The sequence below is a fragment of the Bos indicus x Bos taurus genome, chromosome 2, assembly GCF_003369695.1.
Source record: "Bos indicus x Bos taurus breed Angus x Brahman F1 hybrid chromosome 2, Bos_hybrid_MaternalHap_v2.0, whole genome shotgun sequence".
Classification (NCBI taxonomy): Eukaryota; Metazoa; Chordata; class Mammalia; order Artiodactyla; family Bovidae; genus Bos; species Bos indicus x Bos taurus.
The window spans coordinates 37,960,627-37,985,957 of record NC_040077.1 but is presented as its reverse complement, the minus strand read 5'-3'; the positions used below and the strand labels follow the sequence as shown (position 1 = coordinate 37,985,957).

At 39.0% G+C, this 25,331-nt stretch overlaps 1 protein-coding gene across 1 annotated transcript in view; it reads right to left on the bottom strand.

Annotated features, from left to right (window-relative positions):
- Positions 1-25,331, bottom strand: part of CCDC148 (coiled-coil domain containing 148) — a 296,477-nt gene that overhangs the window by 79,351 nt on the left and 191,795 nt on the right. Inside the window, exon 12 of the mRNA XM_027560231.1 lies at positions 23,536-23,676. Within this exon, the coding sequence (XP_027416032.1) occupies positions 23,536-23,676 (141 nt within the window). The remainder of the gene's footprint in view (positions 1-23,535; positions 23,677-25,331) is intronic.

Genomic DNA, 25,331 nt, shown 5'->3' with positions numbered 1-25,331 from the left:
AACTTTGAAGCTAAAATAAATTCTTCTGTATTATTGGGAAGGGTCCTAAAATGGTGGAGGAATAGGACGGAAAGACCACTTTCTCCCCTACAAATTCATTGAAAGATCATTTGAACGCTGAGCAAATACCACAAAACAACTTCTGAACACTGGTGGAGGACACCAGGCACCCAGAAAGGCAGCCCATTGTCTTCAAAAGGAGGTAGGACAAAACATAAAAGATAAAAAGAGAGACAAAAGAGTTAGGGATGGAGACCCATCCCCGGGAGGGAGTCGTAAAAGAGAAGTTTCCAAACACCAGGAAACCCTCTCACCAGCGGGTCTGTGGGGAGTTTTGGAATCTCAGAGGGCGACATAACTGGGAGGAAAAAATAGATAAATAAAACCCACAGATTATGCGCCTAACCACAACTCCCAGCAGAGAAGTAGCCCAGACGCTTGCATCTCCCACCAGCAAGTGGGGGCTGAACAGGGAGGCGCAGGCTGCATTGCTTAGGGTAAGGACCGGACCTGAATGCCCTGAGGACAATCTGAGGGAGCTAACCTGAGATAGCAACCCAAACTGTGGGATAGCCAGAGAGAAAAAAAAAGAGAGAAAGAGAGAACTTTCCCGCTAAAAGCTCTAACCTAAGGCACTGCCAGGCCACTCACAGAACAAAGGACTGAGCAAATACCAGAGGAGAGGTAGCCGGCAGTGGACAGGCCCATTCCCTGCCGGAGGCAGCCAGGTGACAGCCAGAGCCAGAAGGCAAGGGGTAAACTCGGCCCCAGAGATGGCATCCTCTACCAAACTGCAAGCAGGCTCTCTAGTTGCTAACCAAGTCTTCTTGGGATCCTGGATGGTTGACATCCACCAGGAGGGATGCAGCCAGAGATCAGCTCCCCAGAGGAGACACAGGGCACACCTGAGACAGTGCTCCCACTGTGCACCCAGGAAACGGAGCGGCTGGGACATGGGAGGTGATAAGACCCACTGCCCCACCTGGGGAGTGTGCGCTCGCCAAGCACCTGGTCGCCTAAGCTGCTCGGACCCGGGAAGGGCACAAAACGCAGGCCCAACTGAGTCTGTGCCTTTGTGGAGTACCCGAGAACCTGAAACTGAGTGGGTTAGACCTGGGAAGTGCACGCAAACCAGGGCCCCCCGCTTAGACAGTTCCCCTGCAGAGCAACCTGGAGCCTGAGCAGTGTAGACCAGGAAAGCACACACACCGTGAGTGGGGCAAACCCAGTGTGGCTCAGACATTGTGAGCACTCCGCACGCACACCAGTGATATTTGTTTGCAGTGTTCCTCCCTCCCCACAGCACAATTGAACAAGTGAGCCTAAATAAATGACCACCTTCGCCCCCTTGTGTCAGGGCGGAAGTTAGATACTAATGAGACTTGCAAACAGAGGAAGCCAAAATAAATGAAGAAGAGGGAATCGCTTTGGAAGTGACAGGTACAAGAGATTAAAACCCTGTAGTTAGCACTGGCTACATTGGAAGGGACCTATAGACTTTGAGAAGAAGTATAAGCTGGAACAAGGAACTATCTGAAACTGAACTGACCCCACACTGCCTGCAACAGCTCCAGAGAAATTCCTAGATATATTTTTACTATTATCACTTTTTAAATTAAAAAATATATATATTTTTAAGTCCTCTATTAATCCTTTAATTTTCATTTTTATAACCTACTATCACATTGCAAAAAAACACCCTATTTTTAAAGCAAACTTAATATATACTTTTTATAATTTTTGTAATTTGCTTTGTTTTTTTAATAGTGTATTTTTGAGAGTCTAACCTCTACTCTAGATTTTTAATCTTTGCTTTTTGGTATTTGTTATCAATTCTGTACCTTTAAGAATCTTATCTTCAGTGCCAATTTTTACTTAGTGTGTGATTACTAGCTTGATTGCTCTCCCCTTTTGACTCTCCTTTTTCTCCCCCAGGTCACCTCTATCTCCTCCCTCCCACTTCTCTTCTCTACTTTGTGAATCTCTTTGGGTGTTCCAGGCTGTGGAGAACACTTAGGGAATTGATCACAGGCTAGATTGGTCTCTCTCTTTTTGACTCCCCCTCCTCCCTTCTCTCCTCCTGGTCACCTCTATCTCCTTCCTCCATCTTCTCTTCTCTATGGAAATCCATGAACCTCTCTGAGTGTTCCAGACTGTGGAGAGCAAATAGGGAACTGATTACTGGCTAGATTTCTCTCACCCCTTTTGATTCCCCCTCTTCTTCTCTTGGTCACCTCTATCTCCCTCCTCCCTCTTCTCTTCTCCATGTAACTCTGTGAACCTCTCTGGCTGTCCCCAACTGTGGAAAAACTTTTCACCATTAACCTAGATATTTTGTCATCAGTGTTGCATGGATGGAGAAGTCTTGAGGCTACTGTAAGAATAAGACTGAAAACCAGAGGCAGGAGGCTTAAATCCAAAACTTGAGGACACCAGAAAACTCCTGACTCCATGGAACATTAATCAACTAGAGCTCACCCAAAAGCCTCCATACCTACACTGAAACCAAGCTCTACCCAAGAGCCAACAAGTTTCAGAGCAAGACATACCAAGATAATTCTCCAACAATGCAGGAACATAACCCTGAGCACAAAAATACAGGCAGCCAAAAGTCACACCAAACCCATAGACACCTCAAAACTCACTACTGGACACTTCATTGCACTTCAGAGAGAAGAGATCCAGCTCCACCCACCAGAACACTGACACAAGCTTCCCTAACCAGGAGACCTGGACAGTTCACTCGTCCAACTCCACCCACAAGGAGGAAACTCCACAATAAAGAGGAACCACAAACTTCCAGCAAACAGAAAGGCCACCCAAACACAGCAACCTAAACAAGATGAAAAGGCAGAGCAATATTCAGCAGATAAAGGAACATGATAAAAAGCCCACCAAACTAAACAAAAAAAGGAGGAGATAGGGGGTCTACCCAAAAAAAGATTTCAGAAGAATGATAGTAAAAATGATCCAAAATCTTGAAAACAAAATGGAGTTACAGACAGTCTGGGGACAAAAATGAGGAGATGCAAGAAAAGTTTAACAAGGACCTAGAAGAAATAAAAAAGAGTCAATCAATAATGAATAATGCAATAACTGAGATCAAAAGCACTCTGGAGGGAACCAACAGTAGAATAACTGAGGCAGAAGATAGGATAAGTGAGGTGGAAGATTGAATGGTGGAAAAAAATGAAGCAGAGAGGGAAAAAGAAAAAAGAATTAAAAGAAATGAGGACAACATCAGGGACCTCTGGGACAATGTTAAATGCCCCAACATTCAAATCATAGGAGTCCCAGAAGAAGAAGACAAAAAGAAAGGCCATGAGAAAATACTTGAGGAGATAATACTTGAAAACTTCCCTAAATTGGGGAAGGAAATACTCACCCAACTCCAAGAAACCCACAGAGTCCCAAACAGGATAAACCCAAGGTGAAACACCCCAAGACACACATTAAACAAATTAATGAAGATCAAACACAAAGAACAAAGATTAAGAGCAGCAAGGGAAAAACAACAAATAACTCACAAGGGGATCCCCATAAGGATAACAGTTGATCTTTCAATAGAAACTCCTCAAGCCAGAAGGGAACAGCAGGACACACTTAAAGTGATGAAAGAGGAAAACCTACAACCCAGATTACTGTACCCAGCAAGAATCTCATTCAAATATGAAGGAGAAATCAAAAGCTTTACAGACAAGCAAAAGCTCAGAGAATCCAGCACCACCAAACCAGCTCTTCAACAAATGCTAAAGGATCTTCTCTAGGCAGGAAATGCAGAAAGGGTGTATAAACTCGAACCCAAAACAACAAAGTAAATGGCAATGGGATCATCAGTTCACTTCAGTTGTTCAGATGTGTCCAACTCTTTGCAACCCCATGAATCACAGCATGCCAGGCCTCCCTGTCCATCACCACTCCCAGAGTCTACCCAAACCAATGTCCATTGAGTCAGTGATGTCATTCAACCATCTCATCCTCTGTCATCCCCTTCTTCTCCTGCCCACAATCTTTCCCAGCATCAGGGTCTTTTCAAATGAGTCAGCTCTTCGCATCAGGTGGCCAAAGTATTGGAATTTCAGCTTCAGCATCAGTCCTCCCAATGAACACCCAGGACTGATCTCTTTAAGGATGAATTGGTTGGATCACCTTGCAGTCCAAAGGACTCTGAAGAGGCTTCTCCAACATCACAGTTCAAAAGCATCAATTCTTCAGCGCTCAGCTTTCTTTATAGTCCAACTTTTACATCCATACATGACCACTGGAAAAACCATAGCCTTGACTAGACAGACTTTTGTTGACAAATTAATGTCTCTGTTTTTTAATATGCTATCTAGGTTGGTCATAACTTTCCTTCCAAAGAGTAAGTGTCTTTTAATTTCATGGCTGCAATCACCATCTGCAGTGATTTTAGAGCTCCCAAAAATAAAGTCATCAACTGTTTCCATTGTTTCCCCATCTATTTGCCATGAAGTGATGGGACCGGATGCCATGATCTTAGTTTTCTGAATGTTGAGCTTTAAGCCAACTTTTTCACTCTCCTCTTTCACTTTCATCAAGAGGCTCTTTAGTTTTTCTTCACTTTTTGCCATAAGGGTGGTGTCATCTGCATATCTGAGGTTATTGATATTTCTCCTGGCCACCTTGATTCCAGCTTGTGCTTCCTCCAGCCCAGCATTTCTCATGATGTACTCTGCATATAAGTTAAATAAGCAGGGTGACAATACACAGCCTTGACATACTCCTTTTCCTATTTTGAACCAGTCTGTTGTTCCATGTCCAGTTCTAACTGTTGCTTCCTAAAGTGTATACAGGTTTGCAGGTCAGGTGGTCCGGTATTCCCATCTCTTTCAGAATTTTCCACAGTTTATTGTGATCCACACAGTCAAAGGCTTTGGCATAGTCAATAAAGAGAAAAAGATGTTTTTCAGGAACTTTCTTGTTTTTTCAAAGATCTATCAGATGTGGGCAATTTGATCTCTGGTTCCTCTGCCTTTTCTAAAACCAGCTTGAACATCTAGAAGTTCGCGGTTCACATATTGCTGAAACCTGGCTTGGAGAATTTTAAGCATTACTTTACTAGCATGTGAGATGAGTACAATTGTGCGGTAGTTTGAGCATTCTTTGGCATTGCCTTTCTTTGGGATTGGAATGAAAACTGACCTTTTCCAGTCCTGTGGCCACTGCTGAGTTTTCCAAATTTGCTGGCATATTGAGTGCAGCACTTTCACAGCGTCATCTTTCAGGATTTGAAATAGATCAACTGGAATTTCATCACTTCCACTAGATTTGTTTGTAGTGATGCTCCCTAAGGTCCACTTGACTTCACATTCAAGGATGTCTGGCTCTAGGTGATTGATCACACCATCGTGATTATCTGGGTTGTGAAGATCTTTTTTGTACAGTTCTTCTGCGTATTCTTGCCACCTCTTCTTAATATCTTCTGCTTCTGTTCGGTCCATATAATTTCTGTCCTTTATTAGCCCATCTTTGCATGAAATGTACCCTTGGTATCTCTAATTTTCTTGAAGAGATCTCTAGTCTTTCCCATTCTATTGTTTTCCTCTATTTCTTTGCATTGATCGCTGAGGAAGGCTTTATCTCTTCTTGTTATTCTTTGGAACTCTACATTCAAATGGGTATATCTTTCCTTTTCTCCTTTGCTTTTCACTTCTCTTCTTTTCACAGCTATTTGTAAGGCCTCTTCAGACAGCCATTTTGCTTTTTTGCATTTCTTTTTCTTGGGAATGGTCTTGATTCTTGTCTTCTGTACAATGTCACGAACCTCCATTCATAGTTCATCAGGCCCTCTGTCTATCAGATCTAGTCCCTTAAATCTATTTCTCACTTCCACTTATAGTCATAAGGGATTTAAATAGGTCATACCTGAATGGTCTAGTGGTTTTCTGCACTTTCTACAATTTCAGTCTGAATTGGTAATAAGGCGAAGTTCAGGATCTGAGCCGTGGGTTGAATGCTCCAACCAAAAGACAAAGACTGGCTGCTGAATGGATACAAAAACAAGACCCCTATATATGCTGTCTACAAGAGACCCACCTCAAACCTAGGGACAAATACAGACTAAAAGTGAAGGGCTAGAAAAAGATATTTCACACAAATGGAGATCAAAAGAGTAGCAATATTCGTATCAGATAAAATAGACTTTGAAAAAAAGGCCATGAAAAGAGACAAAGAATGACACTACATAATGATCAAAGGATTAATCCAAGAAGAAGATTTAACAATTATATATGCTCCCATATTGTCACCCTGTTTATTTAACTTATATGCAGAGTACATCATGAGAAACGCTGGACTGGAAGAAACACAAGCTGGAATCAAGATTGCCAGGAGAAATATCAATAACCTCAGATATGCAGATGATACCACCCTTATGGCAGAAAGTGAAGAGGAACTAAAAAGCCTCTTGATGAAGGTAAAAGTGGAGAGTGAAACAGTTGGCTTAAAGCTCAACATTCAGAAGACGAAGATCATGGCATCTGGTCCCATCACTTCATGGGAAATAGATGGGGAAACAGTGGAAACAGCGTCAGACTTTATTTTTTCTGGTCTCCAAAATCACTGCAGATGGTGATTGCAGCCATGAAATTAAAAGACACTTACTCCTTGGAAGGAAAGTTATGACCAACCTAGATAGCATATTCAAAAGCAGAGACATCACTTTGCCAACAAAGGTTCATCTAGTCAAGGCTATGGTTTTTCCTGTGGTCATGTATGGATGTGAGAGTTGGACTGTGAAGAAGGCTGGGTGCCGAAGAATTGATGCTTTTGAATCGTGGTGTTGGAGAAGACTCTTGAGAGTCCCTCGGACTGCAAGGAGATCCAACCAGTCCATCCTAAAGAAGATCAGTCCTGAGATTTCTTTGCAAGGAATGATGCTAAAGCTGAAACTCCAGTACTTTGGCCACCTCATGCGAAGAGTTGACTCATTGGAAAGGACTCTGATGCTGGGAGGGATTGTGGGCAGGAGGAGAAGGGGACAACAGAGGATGAGATGGCTGGATGGCATCACTGACTCGATGGACGTGAGTCTGAGTGAACTCTGGGAGTTGATGATGGACAGGAAGGCCTGGCGTGCTGCGATTCATGGGGTTGCAAAGAGTCGGACACGACTGAGCAAATTATCTGATCTGATCTGAACATAGGAGCACCACAATATGTAAGGCAAATGATAACAAGAATGAAAGGGGAAATTAACAGTAACACAATAATAGTGGGAGACTTTAATACCCCACTCACACCTATGAATAGCTTAACTAAACAGAAAATTAGCAAGGAAACACAAACTTTAAGTGATACAATGGACCAATTAGACCTAATTGATATCTATAGGACATTTCACCCTAAAACAATGAATTTCACCTTCCTGGGCCATAAATATAGCTTGGTAAATTCAAAAAAATTGAAACCATCTCAAGCATCTTTTCTGATAACAATGCGGTAAGATTAGATGTCAACTACAGGAAAAGAAAACTATTAAAAATACAAACATATGGAGGCTAAACAACACACTTCTGAAAAAATCAACAAATCACAGAAGGAATCAAAAAAGAAATCAAAATATGCGAAGAAATGAATGAAAATGAAAACACAACAACCCAAAACCCATGGGATTCAGTAAACGCAGTGCTAAGGGGAAGGTTCCTAGCAATACAAGCCTACCTCAAGAAACAGAGAAATCAAATAAATAACCTAACTCTACACCTAAAGCAACTAGAAAAAGAAGAAATGAAGCACCCCAGGGTTAGTAGAAGGAAATAAATCATTAAAAATAGGGCAGAAATAAATGCAAAAGAAAGAAAGGAGACCATAGCCAAAATCAACAAAGCTAAAAGCTGGTTCTTTGAGAAGACAAATAAAATAGACAAATCATTAGCCAGACTAATCAAGAAAAAAAGGGAGAAGAATCAAATCAACAAAATTAGAAATGAAAATGGAGAAATCACAACAGACAACACAGAAATACAAAGGATCATAAGAGATTACTGTCACCAACTATATGCCAATAAAATGGACAACTTGGAAGAAATGGATAAATTCTTAGAAAAGTATAACTTTCCAAAACTGAACCAAGAAGAAATAGAAAATCTTAACAGATGCATCAGAACCACAGAAGTCAAAACTGTAATCAGAAATCTTCCAACAAACAAAACTCCCAGGGCCAGGTGGCTTCACAGCTGAATTCTACCAAAAATTTAGAGAAGAGCTAACACCTATCCTACTCAAACTCTTCCAGAAAATTGCAAAGGTAAACTTCCAAGCTCATTCTATGAGGCCACCATCACCCTAATACCAAAACCAGACAAAGATGCCACAAAAAAAGAAAACTACAGGCCAATATCACTGATGAACACAGATGCAAAAATCCTTAACAAAATTCTAGCAAACAGAATCCAACAACATATTAAAAAGATCATACATCATGACCAAGTGGGCTTTATCCCTGGGATGCAAGGGTTCCTCAATATTTGCAAATCATACAGTGTGATACACCACATTAACAAAATGAAAAATAAAAACCGTATGATTATCTCAATAGATGCAGAGAAAGCCTTTGACAAAAGTCAACATCCATTTATGATAAAATAGTAAAAAAACAACCTCCAGAAAGCAGCAATAGAAGGAACATACCTCAACATAATAAAAGCCATATATGATAAACCCACAGCAAATATTATCCTCAATGGTGAAAAATTGAAAGCATTTCCCATAAAGTCAGGAGCAAGACAAGCATGCCCACTCTCACCACTACTATTCAACATAGTTTTAGAAGTTTTAGCCACAGCAATCAGAGAGAAAAAAGAAATAAAAGAAATCTAGATTGGAAAAGAAATTAAACTCTCACTATTTACAGATGACATGATCCTCTATATAGAAAACCCTAAAGACCCCACCAGAAAATCATTAGAGCTAATCAATGAATATAGTAAAGTTGCAGGATATAAAATTAACACACAAAAGTTTCTTGTATTTCTATACACTAACAATGAGAAAACAGAAAGAGAAATTAAGGAAACAATTCCATTCACTATAGCAACAAAACGAATAAAACACTTTGGAATAAATCTACCCAAAGAAACAAAAGACCTATATATAGAAAACTATAAAACACTGATGAAAGAAATCAAAGAGAACACAAACAGATGGAGAAATATACCATGTTCATGGATTGGAAGAATCAGTATAGTGAAAATGAGTATACTACCCAAAGCAATCTATAGATTCAATGTAATCCCTATCAAGCTACCAACAGTATTTTTCAGAGAACTAGAACAAATAATTTCACAATTTGTATGCAAATACAAAAAACCTCAAATAGCCAAAGCAATCTTGAGAAAGAAGAATGAAACTGGAGGAATCAACCTGCCTGACTTCAGGTTATAGTACAAAGCAACAGGCATCAGACAGTATAGTACTGGCACAAAGACAGAGACACAGATCAATGGAACAAAATAGAAAGCCAAGAGGTAAATCCATGCACCTACGGACACCTTATCTTTGTCAAATGAGCCTAGAATATACAATGGATTAAAGACAATCTCTTTAAGAAGTGGTGCTGGGAAAACTGGTCAACCACTTGTAAAAGACTGAAACTAGAACACTGTCTAACACCATACACAAAAATAAACTCAAAATGGAATAAAGACCTAAATGTAAGACCAGAAACTATAAAACTCCTAGAGGAAAACATAGGCAAAACACTTTCTGACGTAAATCATAGCAGGATCCTCTATGACCCACCTCCCAGAGTAATGGAAATAAAAGCAAAAATAAACAACTGGGATCTAATTAAACTTAAAAGCTTTTGCATAACGAAGGAAACTATAAGTAAGGTGAAAAGACAGCCTTCAGAATGGGAGAAAATAATAGCGAATGAAGCAACTGACAAAGAATTAATCTCAAAAATATACAAGAAACTCCTGCAGCTCAATTCCAAAAAAATAAGCAACCCAATCAAAAACTGGGCCAAAGAACTAAACAGACATTTCTCCAAAGAAGACATACAGATGGCTAACAAACACATGAAAAGATGCCCAACATCACTCATTATCAGAGAAATGCAAATCAAAACCACAAATGAGGTACCATCTCACGCCAGTCAGAATGGCTGCTATCCAAAAGTCTACAAACAATAAATGCTGGAGAGGGTGTGGAGAAAAAAGAAACATCTTACACTGTTGGTGGGAATGCAATCTAGTACAGCCAGTATGGAGAACGGTGTGGAGATTCCTTAAAAAACTGAAAATAGATCTGCCATATGACCCAGCAATCCCACTGCTGGGCATATACACCGAGGAAACCAGAATTGAAAGAGACACATGTACCCCACTGTTCATCACAGGACTGTTTACAATAGCCAGGACATGGAAGCAACCTAGATGTCCATCAGCAGACGAATGGATAAGAAAGCTGTGGTACATATACACAGTGGAATATTACTCAGCTACTAAAAAGAATACATTTGAATCAGTTCTAATGAGGTGGATGAAACTGGAGCCTATTATACAGAGTGAAGTGAGTCAGAAAGAAAAACACCAATACAGTATATTAACGCATATATATGGAATTTAGAAAGATGGTAACGATGACCCCAAATGTGAGACAACAAAAGAGACACAGATGAAAAGAACAGACTTTTGGACTCTGTGGGAGAAGGTGAGGGTGGGATGATTTGAGAGAATAGCATTGAAACATGTATATATTCATATGTAAAATAGATTGCCAGTCCAGGTTTGATGTATGAGACAGGGTGCTCAGGGCTGGTGCACTGGGATGACCCTGAGGGATGGGATGGGGAGGGAGGTGGGAGGGAGGGTCAGGATGGGGAACACATGTACACCCATGGTTGATTCATGTGAACATATGGCAAAACCCACCACAATATTGTAAAGTAATTAGCCTCCAATTAAAATAAATAAAATTAAAAAACAGAAATTCTTCTGTATTATTAACAAGAACTTCTGTTGACCTAACCAAGAATTGCAAACAAACCCACAAAAAATCTTTATGGCACAGTGGGCAAACACCCTTTTAAAAAGACACCAGAGAAAGGCCAATTTGTGTTTGCATGAAGTGAACTCTTACAGTTGCATGAAGGACTGAGTGTAATATGTATCACATTAAAGGCACTTGGTACATACTTACTGAAGAAGCAAATAAGTGAATGAATGATCAGTCTATTTGGATCTTTAGTGACCCATTTTGGATTATATACAATCTTACTGTCAATACTGTCAAAAGCAGAGACACTACTTTGCTGACAAAGGTCCGTCTAGTCAAAGCTATGGTTTTCCCAGTAGTCATGTATGGATGTGAGAGTTGGATCATAAAAAAAGCTGAGCACCAGCGCTGAAGAATTGATGCTTTTGAACTGTGGTGTTGGAGAAGACTCTTGAGCATCTTTCAACTGCACAGAAATCAAACCAGTCAATCCTAAAGGATACCAGTACTGAATATTCATTGGAACGATTGATGCTGAAGCTGAACCTCCAATATTTTGGCCACCTGATGCAAAGAACTGACTCATTTGAAAAGCCCCTGATGCTGGGAAAGATTAAAGGCAGGAGGAGAAGGGGACGAGAGAGGATGAGCTGGTTGATGGCATCACCGACTCAATGGACATAAGTTTGACTAAGCTCTGGGAGTTGGAGATGGACTGGGAAGCCTGGCATGCTGCAGTCCATGGGGTCACAAACAGTTAGACTGTCAATATATCTTACTAAGAGCTGATACAATTATTCTATGTGCAAAGTGGTGGGGAGTTAACAGAGTTAACAGAGCTCTTCCTGAGCCTAAATGGGTGGTCTGATTCCATGGTAGCACTATTAGGAATGCCAGGTGGCTGAGCAGTTTTATCAGCCTGCTTCCTGCCAATGGAATTTGGGGGATCCATTAACCTCCTTTCAATTCATTCTCTCTCTGTCCCTTTCAGTCTAATCTTATAGCATTTTTGATAAAATTTTTTCAAGAACCCAGTGGGACTTTGTGGATTTTATGGGATTCCCTCCATTAGACAAATACCAATAAACACAAGTCTTTTTGAAATGAACCCTTCTCTCTTTTGGCCTCCTACTGATGTGGTTGAGAGAAATTGCCCTTAAACTTCTCTGAGGTTCTCTACTTAGAGAGTACCTATGAGAAACACCGCTTATCTCTTGGAAGGGTCATTTATATGAATGGATACACTGACCTTTTGATCTTTCCAAAGTTATTAACAAAACAACTGTACATTAACACTTTTAGCTTTTTCTCTGTGCTATTGGAAACAACCTCTTAAGTCTACAATCTTTTTCCATTTGGATAGGTGGAGTTTCCCAAAGCATCGAGTCCTCATTCTTTTTAGTTTAACAGTTCCTCTCTCAATTTATCTCACTCTCTTTTACTATAAGAAGCAAAATAAAAAATACAGGTAGTATGTTCAACATCTTGGAAATTTTAGTTCATTTATATATGAAGTTCATTGTTTAGTAAGTTTTTCCATTTAACTACAGGACAAAACTCCCTAGGTTTTAGTGCCATAACATAACAGTGATTCTCCTTTCTCCAATTTCCAACAACATGTTCATCACTTCCTTTGAATCCTCTCCAGCCACATCTTAAACACCAATATTTCTATTAATACTAATAGTCTGTTCAAGGCATTCTAGTCTTTTTTCTATCATGCTCCTCAAAATTCTTCCAATTTCTCCCTGCTTCCCAATTCCAAAAAGATTTCTATATTTTTATGTATCTGTTACAGTAGCATTTCACTTCCAGATACTAAAATCCGTATTAATTTTTCAAACTGCTGTTCAACAGGCTACCACAAATTTCACTACTTGAAACAATACTCACTTATTAGCTCAGAGTACTATAAGTCAGAGGTTCAGCAAGGCATGGCTGGGCTCTTTCGTCATGACATCACAAGGCTAAAATCAAAGTGTTGACAAAACTGAGCCCTCATCTGGAAGCTTTAAGGAAAAATTTGCTTCCAATCCTTTTTTTTTTTTTTTTTTCTGGCAATATTCGGTCCGTTATAGTTATATGGCTAGACCAGCCAAAGAAAACTCTTTGCTTTTAAAGGGTTCATGTGACTACTTCAAGCCCGCCCAAGTTATCTCCCTTTCTCAAGGCTGTTTATGCCATATAATATAGCCCAATTAGACATTTACAGATATCTGGTGTATGATACAGGGTATGTATCACAGAAGAGCAGGAAATCTCAGGGTCCATCTTAGAAGCCTGCCTATCATGGGGCTATTCAATAAATCTTTTAAGCCCCACAATCCCAAAGAAGCAGAGCTCAAAATCTAGGAATTCTTTTTTTTATTCTTCTATGTCCACCTGTTTTTCTACTCATGGTTCTTTTGATCAGTATATTATTAGATTAAGAAACATTGCAGAAGAGATTTCATAATTTTATGATGAATTACTCTCATAAGGAGGACTTTCTATGTGGTGCTGGCGGTAAAGAACCCACCTGAAAATGCAGGAGACATTAGAGACGTGGGTTTTATGCCTGGGTTGGGAAGATCCCCTGGAGGAGGGTGTGGCAAACCACTCCAGTATTCTTGCCTGGAGAATCCCATGGACAGAGGAGCCTGACAAACTACAGTTGATAGGGTTGCAAAGACTCAGACATGACAAAAGCAACTGAGCACATATTCTCATGAGAAACCATAAATTCTCACAAAGAGAGACTGGTTTTGATCTGAATGTGCTCTGGATGCCCTCCTAAGCCTGTGGTTCTTAAATCTTCTGAGAAGCAGCACTGTTCCAGATCTCTAGCATCCATTCTGATTAAGACAGCCTACCATTCTTGTTTTAGACTTTTTCCTCTCTTCTCAGTTATCTCTCAGATGAATATAATTCTGAGTATTTTCCAGGTCACTTGAGGACAAGGGGAAGCACCCAAGTGCTGAGGTTCTACTGAAGACTGGGTCTACTGGTATTTACTGGTGCGATGTCCCTTGAGGTCCCCCAGAAATACCTCTGAGATAAGGCTAAAGGTCACATGGCCAGTAGAGTCATTCTGATTTTTCTGACTATGTCCCCCACCACTCAGTTGTGTGATATGAGTGGTTTCAAAGCTGGATTCAGAGTTGGTGAAAATAGGGAGAGAACTGTGACACAATAAATCAAAGAAAGAATGTGTTTCCTTTTTATGTGAGCCTTGCTTAAAAATCTCCATTTTGGGCACAAGGTTAAAACTATCCTTGCCTTGGATCCAATAGAATGCCAGGCATTATGCAGCAGTAAGATCTCCAAAGATGCTGTGATACAGAGCAATTTTTTTGTTATTCAAGCCATCCAAACAGTCACATGCAGTGAAAGGATGGTTCTGGGACCAGTACTACAGGTTAAGCATTTTGAGGTTTATCTAACATGATAAACTTGATTTTTACAATAGCTCCTAGGGCTGGTTTATTGAAAGACATCATCTCTTGATTTTGCCATGATAATTTCAAAAGTGGAGACATGCTTCTGAAAAAAGCATCTTTATCACCTAACAGCTTCTGCATCAAAATTGTCCTTGGGTCTTGAGATATAACTATGAGAACCATGATTATAATGTTAAACTAGATTTTTAAAGCACAGAAGGAAAAAAGTGATCTACTAATAGTAAATGTACATTTGCAAGGAGCTAGGCACCTACCAGGATAAATTTTAATACTGGATACAAATTATGTTATTCTAGCAAAAATACACTATTATTTCCTAACAGACAAATACTGGGAAGAAGAATTAGTATAAAGGTGATTGCTTGTTCAGGAATTCTAAGATAAGGTTTTACACATGGCATTGTATCTCTTTTTTCATTTCAATCCCAAAGAAAGGCAATGACAAAGAATGTTCAAACTACTGCACGATTACACTCATCTCATATGCTAGCAAAGTAGCAGTCAAAATTCTTCAAGCTAGGCTTCAACAGTATGTGAACCAAGAAATCCCAGATGTTCAACCTGGATTTAGAAAAGGCAGAAGAATCAGAGATCAAATTGCCAACCATCCACTGGATCATAGAAATAGCAAGAGAACTCCAGAAAAACATCTACTTCTACTTTATAGACTACACTAAAGCCTTTGACTGTGGATCAAAACAAACTGGAAAATTCTTAAAGAGATGGGAATACCAGACTACCTGACCTGCCTCCTGAGAAATCTGTATGCAGGTTAAAAAGCAACAGTTGGAACTGAACAGAGGACAACAGACTGGTTCCAAATTAGGAAAGGAGTACATCAAGGGTGTATATTGTCACCCTACTTATTTAACTTGTATGCAGAGTACATCATGAGAAATGCCGGACTAGATGAAGCACAAGCTGGAATCAAGATTTCTGGGAGAAATATCAATAACCTCAGATATGCAGATGACACCATCCTTATAGCAGAAAACAAAGAGGAACTAAAGAATTTCTTGATGAAAGTGAAAGAGAGTGAAAAAGCTGGCTTAAAACTCAACATTCAAAAAACAAAGATCATGGCATCTGGTCCCATCACTTCATGGCAAATAGATGGAGAAACAATAGAAACAGTGACAGACTTTATTTTCTTGGGCTCCAAAATCACGGCAGATGGTGACTGCAGCCATGAAATTAAAAGATGCTTACAACTTGGAAGAAAAGCTGTGACCAACCAAGACAGCATATTAAAAAGCAAAGACATTACTTTGCCGACAAAGGTCCAGCTAGTCAAAGCTATGGTTTTTCCAGTAGTCGTGTATGGATGTGAGCTGAGCACTGAAGAACTGACACTTTTGAACTGTGGTGTCAGAGAAGACTCTTGAGAGACCCTTGGACAGCAAGGAGATCCAACCAGTCCATCCTAAAGGAAATCAATCCTGAATAGTCATTGGAAGGACTGATGCTGAAGCTGAAGCTCCAATACTTTGGCCACTTGCTGCAAAGAACTGACTCATTGGGAAAGACACTGATGCTGGGAAAGACTGAAGACAGGAGGAGAAGGGGACAAAAGAGGATGAGATAGTTGGATGGCATCACCAACTAGATGGGCATGAGTTTGAGCAAGTTCCAGGAGTTGGTGATAGACAGGGAAGCCTGGCATGCTGCAGTCTATGCAGTTGCAAAGAGTCGGACATTACTGAGTGACTAAACTGAACTGAACTAGTATCTCTACTTCTGTTGCTGCTGTCTTTTAAGAAGATATGTCAGGAATTGAAACAGTAGATGAGGAGAGAAAGAACACCAGGTAACAAAGCAGCCAGTCTCAAGTCAAGGGGAGGTTGCCTATGGGGAGTTTTCTGCCAAGCTTCCAGGAGAAGGGAAAGGCTACCCACTTCAGTATTCTAGCCTGGAGAATTCCATGGACTGTATAGTTCATTGGGTCACAAAGAGTTGGACACTACTGAGCAACTTTCACTATTCTATTAAACACTGAAGAGCTAAAATTTGTCTCCAACATTAAAAAAAATAGTTAATGAAAATCTGTATTTGTGGTTCGAATATATAAAGATAGTCAGAAGCTTGGTCAGTATGTCTGAGTTGACACAGAAATCTCCTTTACCACTTTAAACACAGAAATTTTGAACAAACTATACCACAACCACACACACACACACACAGTCAGTACCTCAGTGCTGAAAATAAAGATGGAACTCAAAGTCAGAGCAGTAAGAAGGAGCCAAAGCCAAGTGACTCCTGGGGAGAGCTGGACCTGAGATACATCTGAGAAACTAATGGCTCAGTTTTTAATAATAGGTGTGGGACCTGTGCACATGGGTTAGGAACCAGCTACCTACGAAGAGCCAAGAAATCATGTAGGACTTGTCCATACATACAGTGCAAACTAACTACGCCATAAACTCTCCCCAGGAGAGTGACAGGGAGCTAATGTTCTGCTTGGGACCAGAGGAGGAAAAGGGTCAAATGCAGAGCCCAGGGTGCGTACAGGAGTGCCAAATCAACACCCACTCCCAGCTCACACCATGGGTCCCAAGTCTCAAAGTTAATACTGTACACAAACTGGTGTGGGGCCAGTAAAATACACAGGGCCCTGCCCTTAGCAGAGGCAAATATCAAAGCTCTCCACAGAGATGTTCTGACTACTAGGTCATAGTTTATACATGAAAGCATGATTCTCAAAGGAAAAGTTTAAGAACTTGGATTATTTGATCATTTTAACTTTCCATGAAACTAAAGACATGGAGGCAAATTTATAAGCCAATGACCAACAAAAGAAAATATTTGCAACTCATGTAACTGATAGAAAGAAACAGTATCAAGAATTTATAAAGATCACCAACAGATTAAATAAAGGAAAAATAGACAAATGGACAAGAAGCATGAATAAGCAATTCACAGAGGAAGAAAACTGCTCAATAAAAATATGAGATTTGCCATCTCACAGGTGATCAGAGGAAATCCAATTTAAAACACTGACATACTGTTCCCTTTTGTCAGATTCTTCTGCTGTTGTTCAGTGCGACTCTTTGCAACCCCAGAGACTGCAGCACGCCAGGCTTCCCTGTCCTTCACAGTAGGAATACCCCTTGATGTACTCCTTTCCCAGTTTTGAACCAGTCAGCTCTTTCATGTCCAGTTCTGTTTCTTCTTAACCCGCATACAGGTTTCTCAGGAGATAGGTAAGGTGGTCTGGTATTCCCATCTCTTTAAAAACTGTCCACAGTTTGTTGTGCTCCACACAGTCAAAGGCTTTGGCACAGTCAATGAAGCAGAAGTAGATGTGATTTTCTGGAGCTCCCTTGCTTTTTCCATGATTTACAATTGTTGGCAATTTGATTTCTGGTTCCTCTGCCTTTTCTAAACATAGCTTGTACCGCTGCTGCTGCTGCTAAGTTGCTTCAGTCATGTCTGACTCTGTGCGACCCCATAGACAGTAGCCCACCAGGGTTCCCCATCCCTGGGATTCTACAGGCAAGAACACTGGAGTGGGTTGCCATTTCCTTCTCCAATGCATGAAAGTGAAAAAATAAAGTGAAGTCGCTCTGTCGTGTCCAACTCGAGGACCCCATGGACTGCAGCCCACCAGGCTCCTCTGTCCATGGGATTTTCTAGGCAAAAGTACTGGAGTGGGGTGCCATTGCCTTCTCCGTAGCTTGTACTGGAAGTTCTCAATTCATGTACTGCTAAAGCCTAGCTTGAAAGATTTTAAGCATAAACTTACTAGCATGTGAAATGAGCACAATTGTATGGTAGTTTGAACATTCTTTGGCATTGAACTTCTTTCAGATTGAAATGAAAACTGACTTTTTCCAGTCTTCTGTGGCCACTGCTGAGTTTTCCAAATTTGTTGACATGTTGAGTGCAGCACTTTAACAGCATCGTCTCTTAGAATTTTAAATAGCTCAGCTGGAATTCTATCACCTCTACTAGCTCTCTTTGTAGTAATGCTTCCTAAGATCCACTTGACCTCACTCTGGGATGTCCAGCTCTAGTTGAGTGACCACACCATTGTGGTTATCCAAGTCATTAAGATCTTTTTTGTATAGCTCTTCTGTGTACTCTTGCCACCTCCTCTTAATCTCTTCTGCTTCTGTTAGGTCCTTACACTTTCTGTTCTTTATTGTGCCTATCCTTGCATGAAACGTTCCCTTGATATCTTCAATTTTCTTGAAGAGATCTCTAGTCCTCCCCAATCTATTGTTTTCCTCAACTTCTTTGCATTGTTCATTTAAGAAGGCCTTCTAATCTCTCCTCGCTATTCTGGAACTCTGCATTCAGTCGGAAATAATCTTTCCTTTTCTCCCTCATCTTTTGCTCTCTTCTTTCCTCAGCTATCTGTAAAGCCTCCTCAGACAATCACTTTGCCTTCTTGCATTTCTTTTTTCTTGAGATGGTTTTGGTCACCACCGCCTGTACAATGTTCTAACTTTCTTTCATAGTTTTTCAGACATTCTGTCTACCAAATCTAATTCCTTGAATCTATTCATCACCTCCACCGTATAATCATAAGGGATTTGATATAGATCATATCTGAATGGCTTAATGTTTTTCCCTAATTTCTTCCATTTAAGCCTGAATTTTGCAATAAGGAACTTATGATCTGAGTGACAGTCTGCTTCAGGTCTTATTTTTACTGACTGTATAGAGTTTCTCCATCTTTAGCTGCAAAGAACATAGTCTGATTTCGGTTTTGACTATCTGATGATGTTCATTTGTAGAGTCATCTCTCAGGTTGTTGGAAAAGCGTGTTTGCTAAGACCCTTGTGTTCTCTTGACAAACTCTGTTAGCCTAAGCTCTGCTTTATTTTGTATTCTAAGGTCAAACTTGCCTGTTACTCCAAACAGGTATCTCTTGATCTCCTGCTTCTGCATTCCAATACCCTATGATCAAAGATACATCTTTTTTTTGGTGTTATTTGTAGGTCTTGTAGGTCTTCACAAAACCAGTCAGCATCAGTATCAGTGGTCGGGACATAGACTTGGATTACTGTGATATTGAACAGTTTGCCTTGGAAACTAATTGAGATCATTCTGTTATTTTTGCAGTTGCACCCAAGTAGTGCATTTCAGACTCTTTTGTTGACTATGAGGGCCACTCCATTTCTTTTAAGGGATTCTTGCCCACATTAGTAGATATAATGGTCACCTCAATTAAATCTGCCTGTTCCAGTCCACTTTTGTTCACTGACTCCTCAGATGTCAATGTTCAAACTTGCCAACTCCTGCTTGATCATGTCCAATTTATCTTGCTTCATGGACCTAGCATTCCAGGTTCCTATGCAATATTGTTCTATATGGCATCAGACTTTACTTTCACCAGACACATCCACAACTAAGCATTGTTTCTGCTTTGGCCCAGCCACCTCATTTTTCTGGAGCTATTAGTAGTTGCCATCTGTTCTTCCCCAGTAGCATATTGGACAGATTCTGACCTGCAGGGCTTATCTTCTGGTGTCATATCTTTTTGCCTTTTTCATACTGTTCATGGGGCTCTCATGGCAAGAATACTGGAGTGGATTGCCATTTCCTCCTTCAATGGACCACATTTTGTCAGAATTCTTCAGTTACCCATCTTAGATGGCCCTGCCGATGTGTTTCATAGCTTCACTGAGTTATGTAAGCCTCTTTGCCATGACAAGGCTGTGGTCCATGAAAGGGATTTATCAGATTGGCAAATATCAAAAAGAATAGTTTAAATAGTTTATGAAGTAAAAAAAAGTCTTATAAAGTTGAAAACATGCAAATCCTGCAACACAGTGATTCCCACCCCAGGTATACCCTAGAGAAAGCTGTGCATACATGCCCCTGTCATTATATACAGGTGGCTGCTGCAGTACAGTTTCAAGAACAAAACTTAAGAAACTTACATCCTACTGCTCAAAGAATGGATAAATGGTAACCTAGTTCTACAGTGAAACATAATATAGCCATTAAAAGAGTAAACTAGCTGCCTCTACTAACATGGCTATATCTCAAAATTCATGGTTAAATGAAAAAGCACATGCTGCAGAATGATACAGTGTGAAAATATTTATGAAAAAGTAAAAGAATTAAAATGTATTAAAAGCAATAGATGGTCTGAAAGATAGAAATAACATTCATGATCAAGACTCTTCTGGGGTGGTAAGAAGAAAAATGGTACTGAGTAAAGTCCTCAAAAGAAGACTTCAACTTTATCTATAAAATTAAATATGAAACAATGAAAAATTTTAACAGTTTCAATGTTAGGTGATGAGTACTGTTTTAATTTCATCAAGCTCTGTACTTCAATTTTTTTCTAAATGTTAAGAAGTAATTTTTAAAAGAAAAAAAAAAAATAGATACCTTGGTCGCATACATTTGCAAGAGATTGACCATGAATTTGACTTAGAGCTCGATTATTCATTCCATTACTATTTTCTTTGTTGTGGTTGCTGCTGTTTTGGTGTTAGGCCAAGTTCAGTCCAGATCAGTTCAGTCACTCAGTCATGTCTGACTCTTTGAGACCCAATGGACTGCAGCATGTCAGGCTTCCCTGTCCATCACCATCTCCTGGAGCTTGGTCAAACTCATGTCCATCTCATCTTATCCTCTGTCGTCCCTTCTCATCCTGCCTTTAATCTTTCCCAGCATCAGGATCTATTCTAGTGATTCAGCTCTTCGTATCAGGTGGCCAAAGTATCAGAGCTTCAGCTTCAGCATCAATACTTCTAAAGAGTGTTCAGGGTTGATTTCCTTTAGTATTGACTGATTTGATCTCCTTGCTGTCCAAGGGACACTCAACAGTCTTCTCCAGTACCACAGTTCAAAAGCATCAATTTTTCAGTGCTCAGCCTTCTTTATGGTCCAACTCTCACATCCATGCATGACTACTGGAAAAACCAAAGCTTTGACTAGATAGACTTTTGTTGGCAAAGTGATGTCTCTGCTTTTTAATATGCTGTCTAGGTTTGTCATAGCTTTTCTTCCAAGGACCAAGAGTTTTTTTAATTTCATGGCTGCAGTAACTGTCTACAGTGATTTTGGAGTCCAGGAGAATAAAATCTGTTACTGTTCCCGTTTTTTCCACATGTATTTTCCATGAAAAGATGGGACTAGATGCCATGATATTCATTTTTTGAATATTGAGTTTTAAGCCAGTTTTTTTCTGTCATTTTTTACCCTCATCAAGAGGCTCTTTAGTTTCTCTTGGCTTTCTGCCATTAGAGTGGTATCATCTGCATATATGTGTTGATATTCCCACAGAAATCTCGATTCCAGCTTGTGATTCATCCAGCCTGGCATTTCAGCTGTGTCTGTGTATGGCACTTAAAATGACACTACATGCAAGCTAATGTTTAAAAATACATCCTTTCATGGTCATACTAATTTATAGAAAGGAAGTTTTATGAAGGTAGATGACAAATCTCTAAGAATATACTTTTCCAATACTATAGTTTCATAACAGCAAATGCTGGAATTGATAAGTTTTATCCAGAAATGTGTATAGGTCACATCTGTTTGTTTTTGTTTTTAGTCGCTCAGTCATGTCTGACTCTCTGCGACCCCATGGACTGTAGCTCACCAGGCTCCTCTGTCCATGGAATTCTCCAGGGATGAATAGTGGAGTGTGTTGCCATTTCCTACTCCAGGACGTCTTCCCAACCCATGAATCGAACCCAGGTCTTCTGCATTCAGGCAAGTTCTTTTATCATCTGAAACACCAGGGAAGCCCTACATTATCTGAAACATAGTTGATATTTATGAGTATCTCTTTTGATGGGGACTTGATGAAACCACTTAATGTACTCTCTTAGAAATCAAACTGTAAATTACATCTTCTTCGCAGCTCATTTTCTCAAAAATTATATAATTCCTATACACGTTGTTTTTCACACATACTGACTCTACAACAATTTGCTGACATAAGAGCACAAACCAAGCAAGAATAATGATAACTGAACTATAAAAATGTAGAAAATCTGACTTTTAGCTAAAAAACCACAGTGTTATTTTTTTCTTCAGGTTGAATTTTAAAGGAAAAACTTTTGGACAAGAGTTTCATATGATTTCAATGGACCATATAGCTTAAAGTATAGCAACTGTGTTCATAAAGCAAAATTTATTCAACAAGGACTATGAATTAGTCATTCTTGGCACTTTAAGCAACTCTAAAAGAAAACATTTCACATATTGTCCGGATCAAGTCAATACAGATTAACGGAAATTCCTTTTTTTATCTTGTAGAATTGATCATAAATTGCCTTTTGTGAATTATTTCCACAGAAGTCATAAAACCTTAAAGAAAAGTATTCTTTACTATAAATTCTATCACTTTTGTGATATGGGCAAATAAAATATCTAAATATATACCCTATATTTTTTTTAAATCCCCTCTGAAATATGTTTTATCTTCCACAGGCTGTCAAAATAATTATTTTAAAGCTATTAATAAGTATTTTGGGGAATTCTCTGGAGGTCCAGTGGTTAGGATTCCACACTTCCTCTCCATAGGACATGGATTTGATCCCTGGTCAGAGAACTAAGATCCAACAAGCTACATGGTACAGCCAAAAATAATAAAAATAAAAAATACCTTTTAAAAAATAAGTATTTTAATCAATATTTTGAGGATTGGGAAACCAATGTTCATTCAAAAATAGGATGATGAATTTGTATCAGTATGAAAAACCAAACAATCTAACACATAATAAAACAAGAAGTAAATTCTTTAAAGGGACTTGTGGTATTCTATGAATTGTACTGACCCCAATATACTGTATTTTCCAATAAATACATCTTTTCACAGTCTTCTGCTGTACTGTAGTCAACCAAAATGCTATTCCAGTACCTCTGGCTTTGCCATGTCCCTACTTAGAACATACTTTAACAACAACCACAAACCTTGTCTTTTCTTTATCTATAGTATCTCTTCTAATCACAAGTACTTGTGCTTACGAAGTCAATAAAGTGGGTTTTCCTCCATGTACATAAATCTCTGAAGCGCAAATACATTCAAACAAGACTCCCCTAGAACCTTATGAATCTTTCTAAGAACTGCCTATGAGGATTCTATGCCAAAGACCAAGGTCAATCAAATCTCAATCAAGCAATTAAATATTCATTCACACATTTGCAGCAACAGTATAAATACCTCTTTTTTCTTCTCTTCTCTTTGTAACAATTCCTTCTTCTTCCACAGTTTCTCTTTCTCCTCTTCCTTTTCTCTTCTTCTGGCAGAGATTTCCATTTCCAGTCTTGTTATCTCTTCCTGGCGGGCTCGCCACTGAAGAACCTGAAATAAATAGAAATTCATCCAATAAATAAATACACTCAAGTGATTTCACAGATCACAAGGAGACTAGGGTTTGTATCAAGAAGATATTAAAGATTTTCCAAGGACACATTAAAATTCTGCATGCACATGAGTGTGTGATGTATGTGTAAGGTGTAGAAAGCAACTGTAAAAATCACCTGATTCAGAGATTGTTCACTTGGATTCATGGAATGAAATTCTAAAGAGTCTGTGATTTGACTTCAAAAGATCTGTGAATTCTCATAAATATTATGTCAAAGTTTTGTGTTTTTGCAGATGTGTTTTCCTGGAACAATATTTCTACTTTCTAGTCAACAGTTTTCAAATGGTCTTAATATCCTAAAACTTTTAAGAATCACTGATATGTTTCATCCTGATTTTTATAAGTGAAGAAAATGAGCCTGAATGAAGATGAAAAATATTAAGACATTTAAAAGAACTTTCTGGGTACTAATAGGTGTTATTGGTAGAAATATAATTGGTACAGCACTTCTAGAGAACACTGGGTAATATGTAAATATATATCGCAATATGAAATATACATAGCCTTTCACCCATAACCCCACTTTGAAGAAGTTATTCCAAGAAGACAATCAACAGGACATGTGCACAAATTACCAATAGGAATGTTCATTGCAGTGCTGCTTAAACAGAACAAATGGAGAGTCTAAGTGTCTGGCAACAAGACATGGCTTAAATTAATTATGGCATCATCATGTAATGACTGCCATTGAAAAAGTTTCTATATTTCCATATTCATCAACACAGAAAATATCTACAACCTATTACTAGATGTAAAAAAGCAGGTGCAAAACCACACTCACGGTATGATCTCATTAAAATAAAATATCATCTATCTATCTACGCATAGAAAGAGATTTGGAAGGAGGTTTACCAAAATAATAATATTGTTTATCTCTGAATAGAAGCATTTCATGGAATTAAAAAAATTTTTTTATAATAAACATATCTTATCTTTGTGAGCAGTAAACCAATAAAACTAACAAAATAAAAGCAAACACACATTCCATGTACACATATAGCTAACAAAGCAGAGAGGAAGGAGATGGAGACAGATGCAGAAAATCTTTTTTTTTTTTGAAACGGAAGAAACTAGCATTCTCAGTTTAATATATCATTGTCATATATTTGATATAAGCATGATTCACTGTGGTAATATATGAAATGAAAATTGAGTAAATAAAATATCATAAAATATAGTGAACGAAAATAACTAGTTAAGCTCTTTTTGCACTTTCATTATTCAAAGTTTGCTTTCTAAAAATATATTTTGCTCTATTTATCAAAATAGAAGGGATATCAAGGAAATTCAGACTTTTGGTCTTCAAACACTTAGGTTTCCCCAACTGCTGATAATCTTGGCCATATTTACCTTCTTCTTTTGAACCCTATTCCTAGAATAAGATCATCTATGCCCTCTGTCCTAAACTATTACTTCCAAATCATTCCTTCCTTTATCTACCCTCTGTCTGTAATATGCTATATCAAAATCAAGTGTCCTGTCAAATATTGCCAGGGGTCTCCCTCCTGAATTGGTCCCCCTTTCTTTAACCTTACAGTGGTATTTAACTCTGTCAACCACCTCTTCATGTTTAAAACTCTTTCATTCCTTG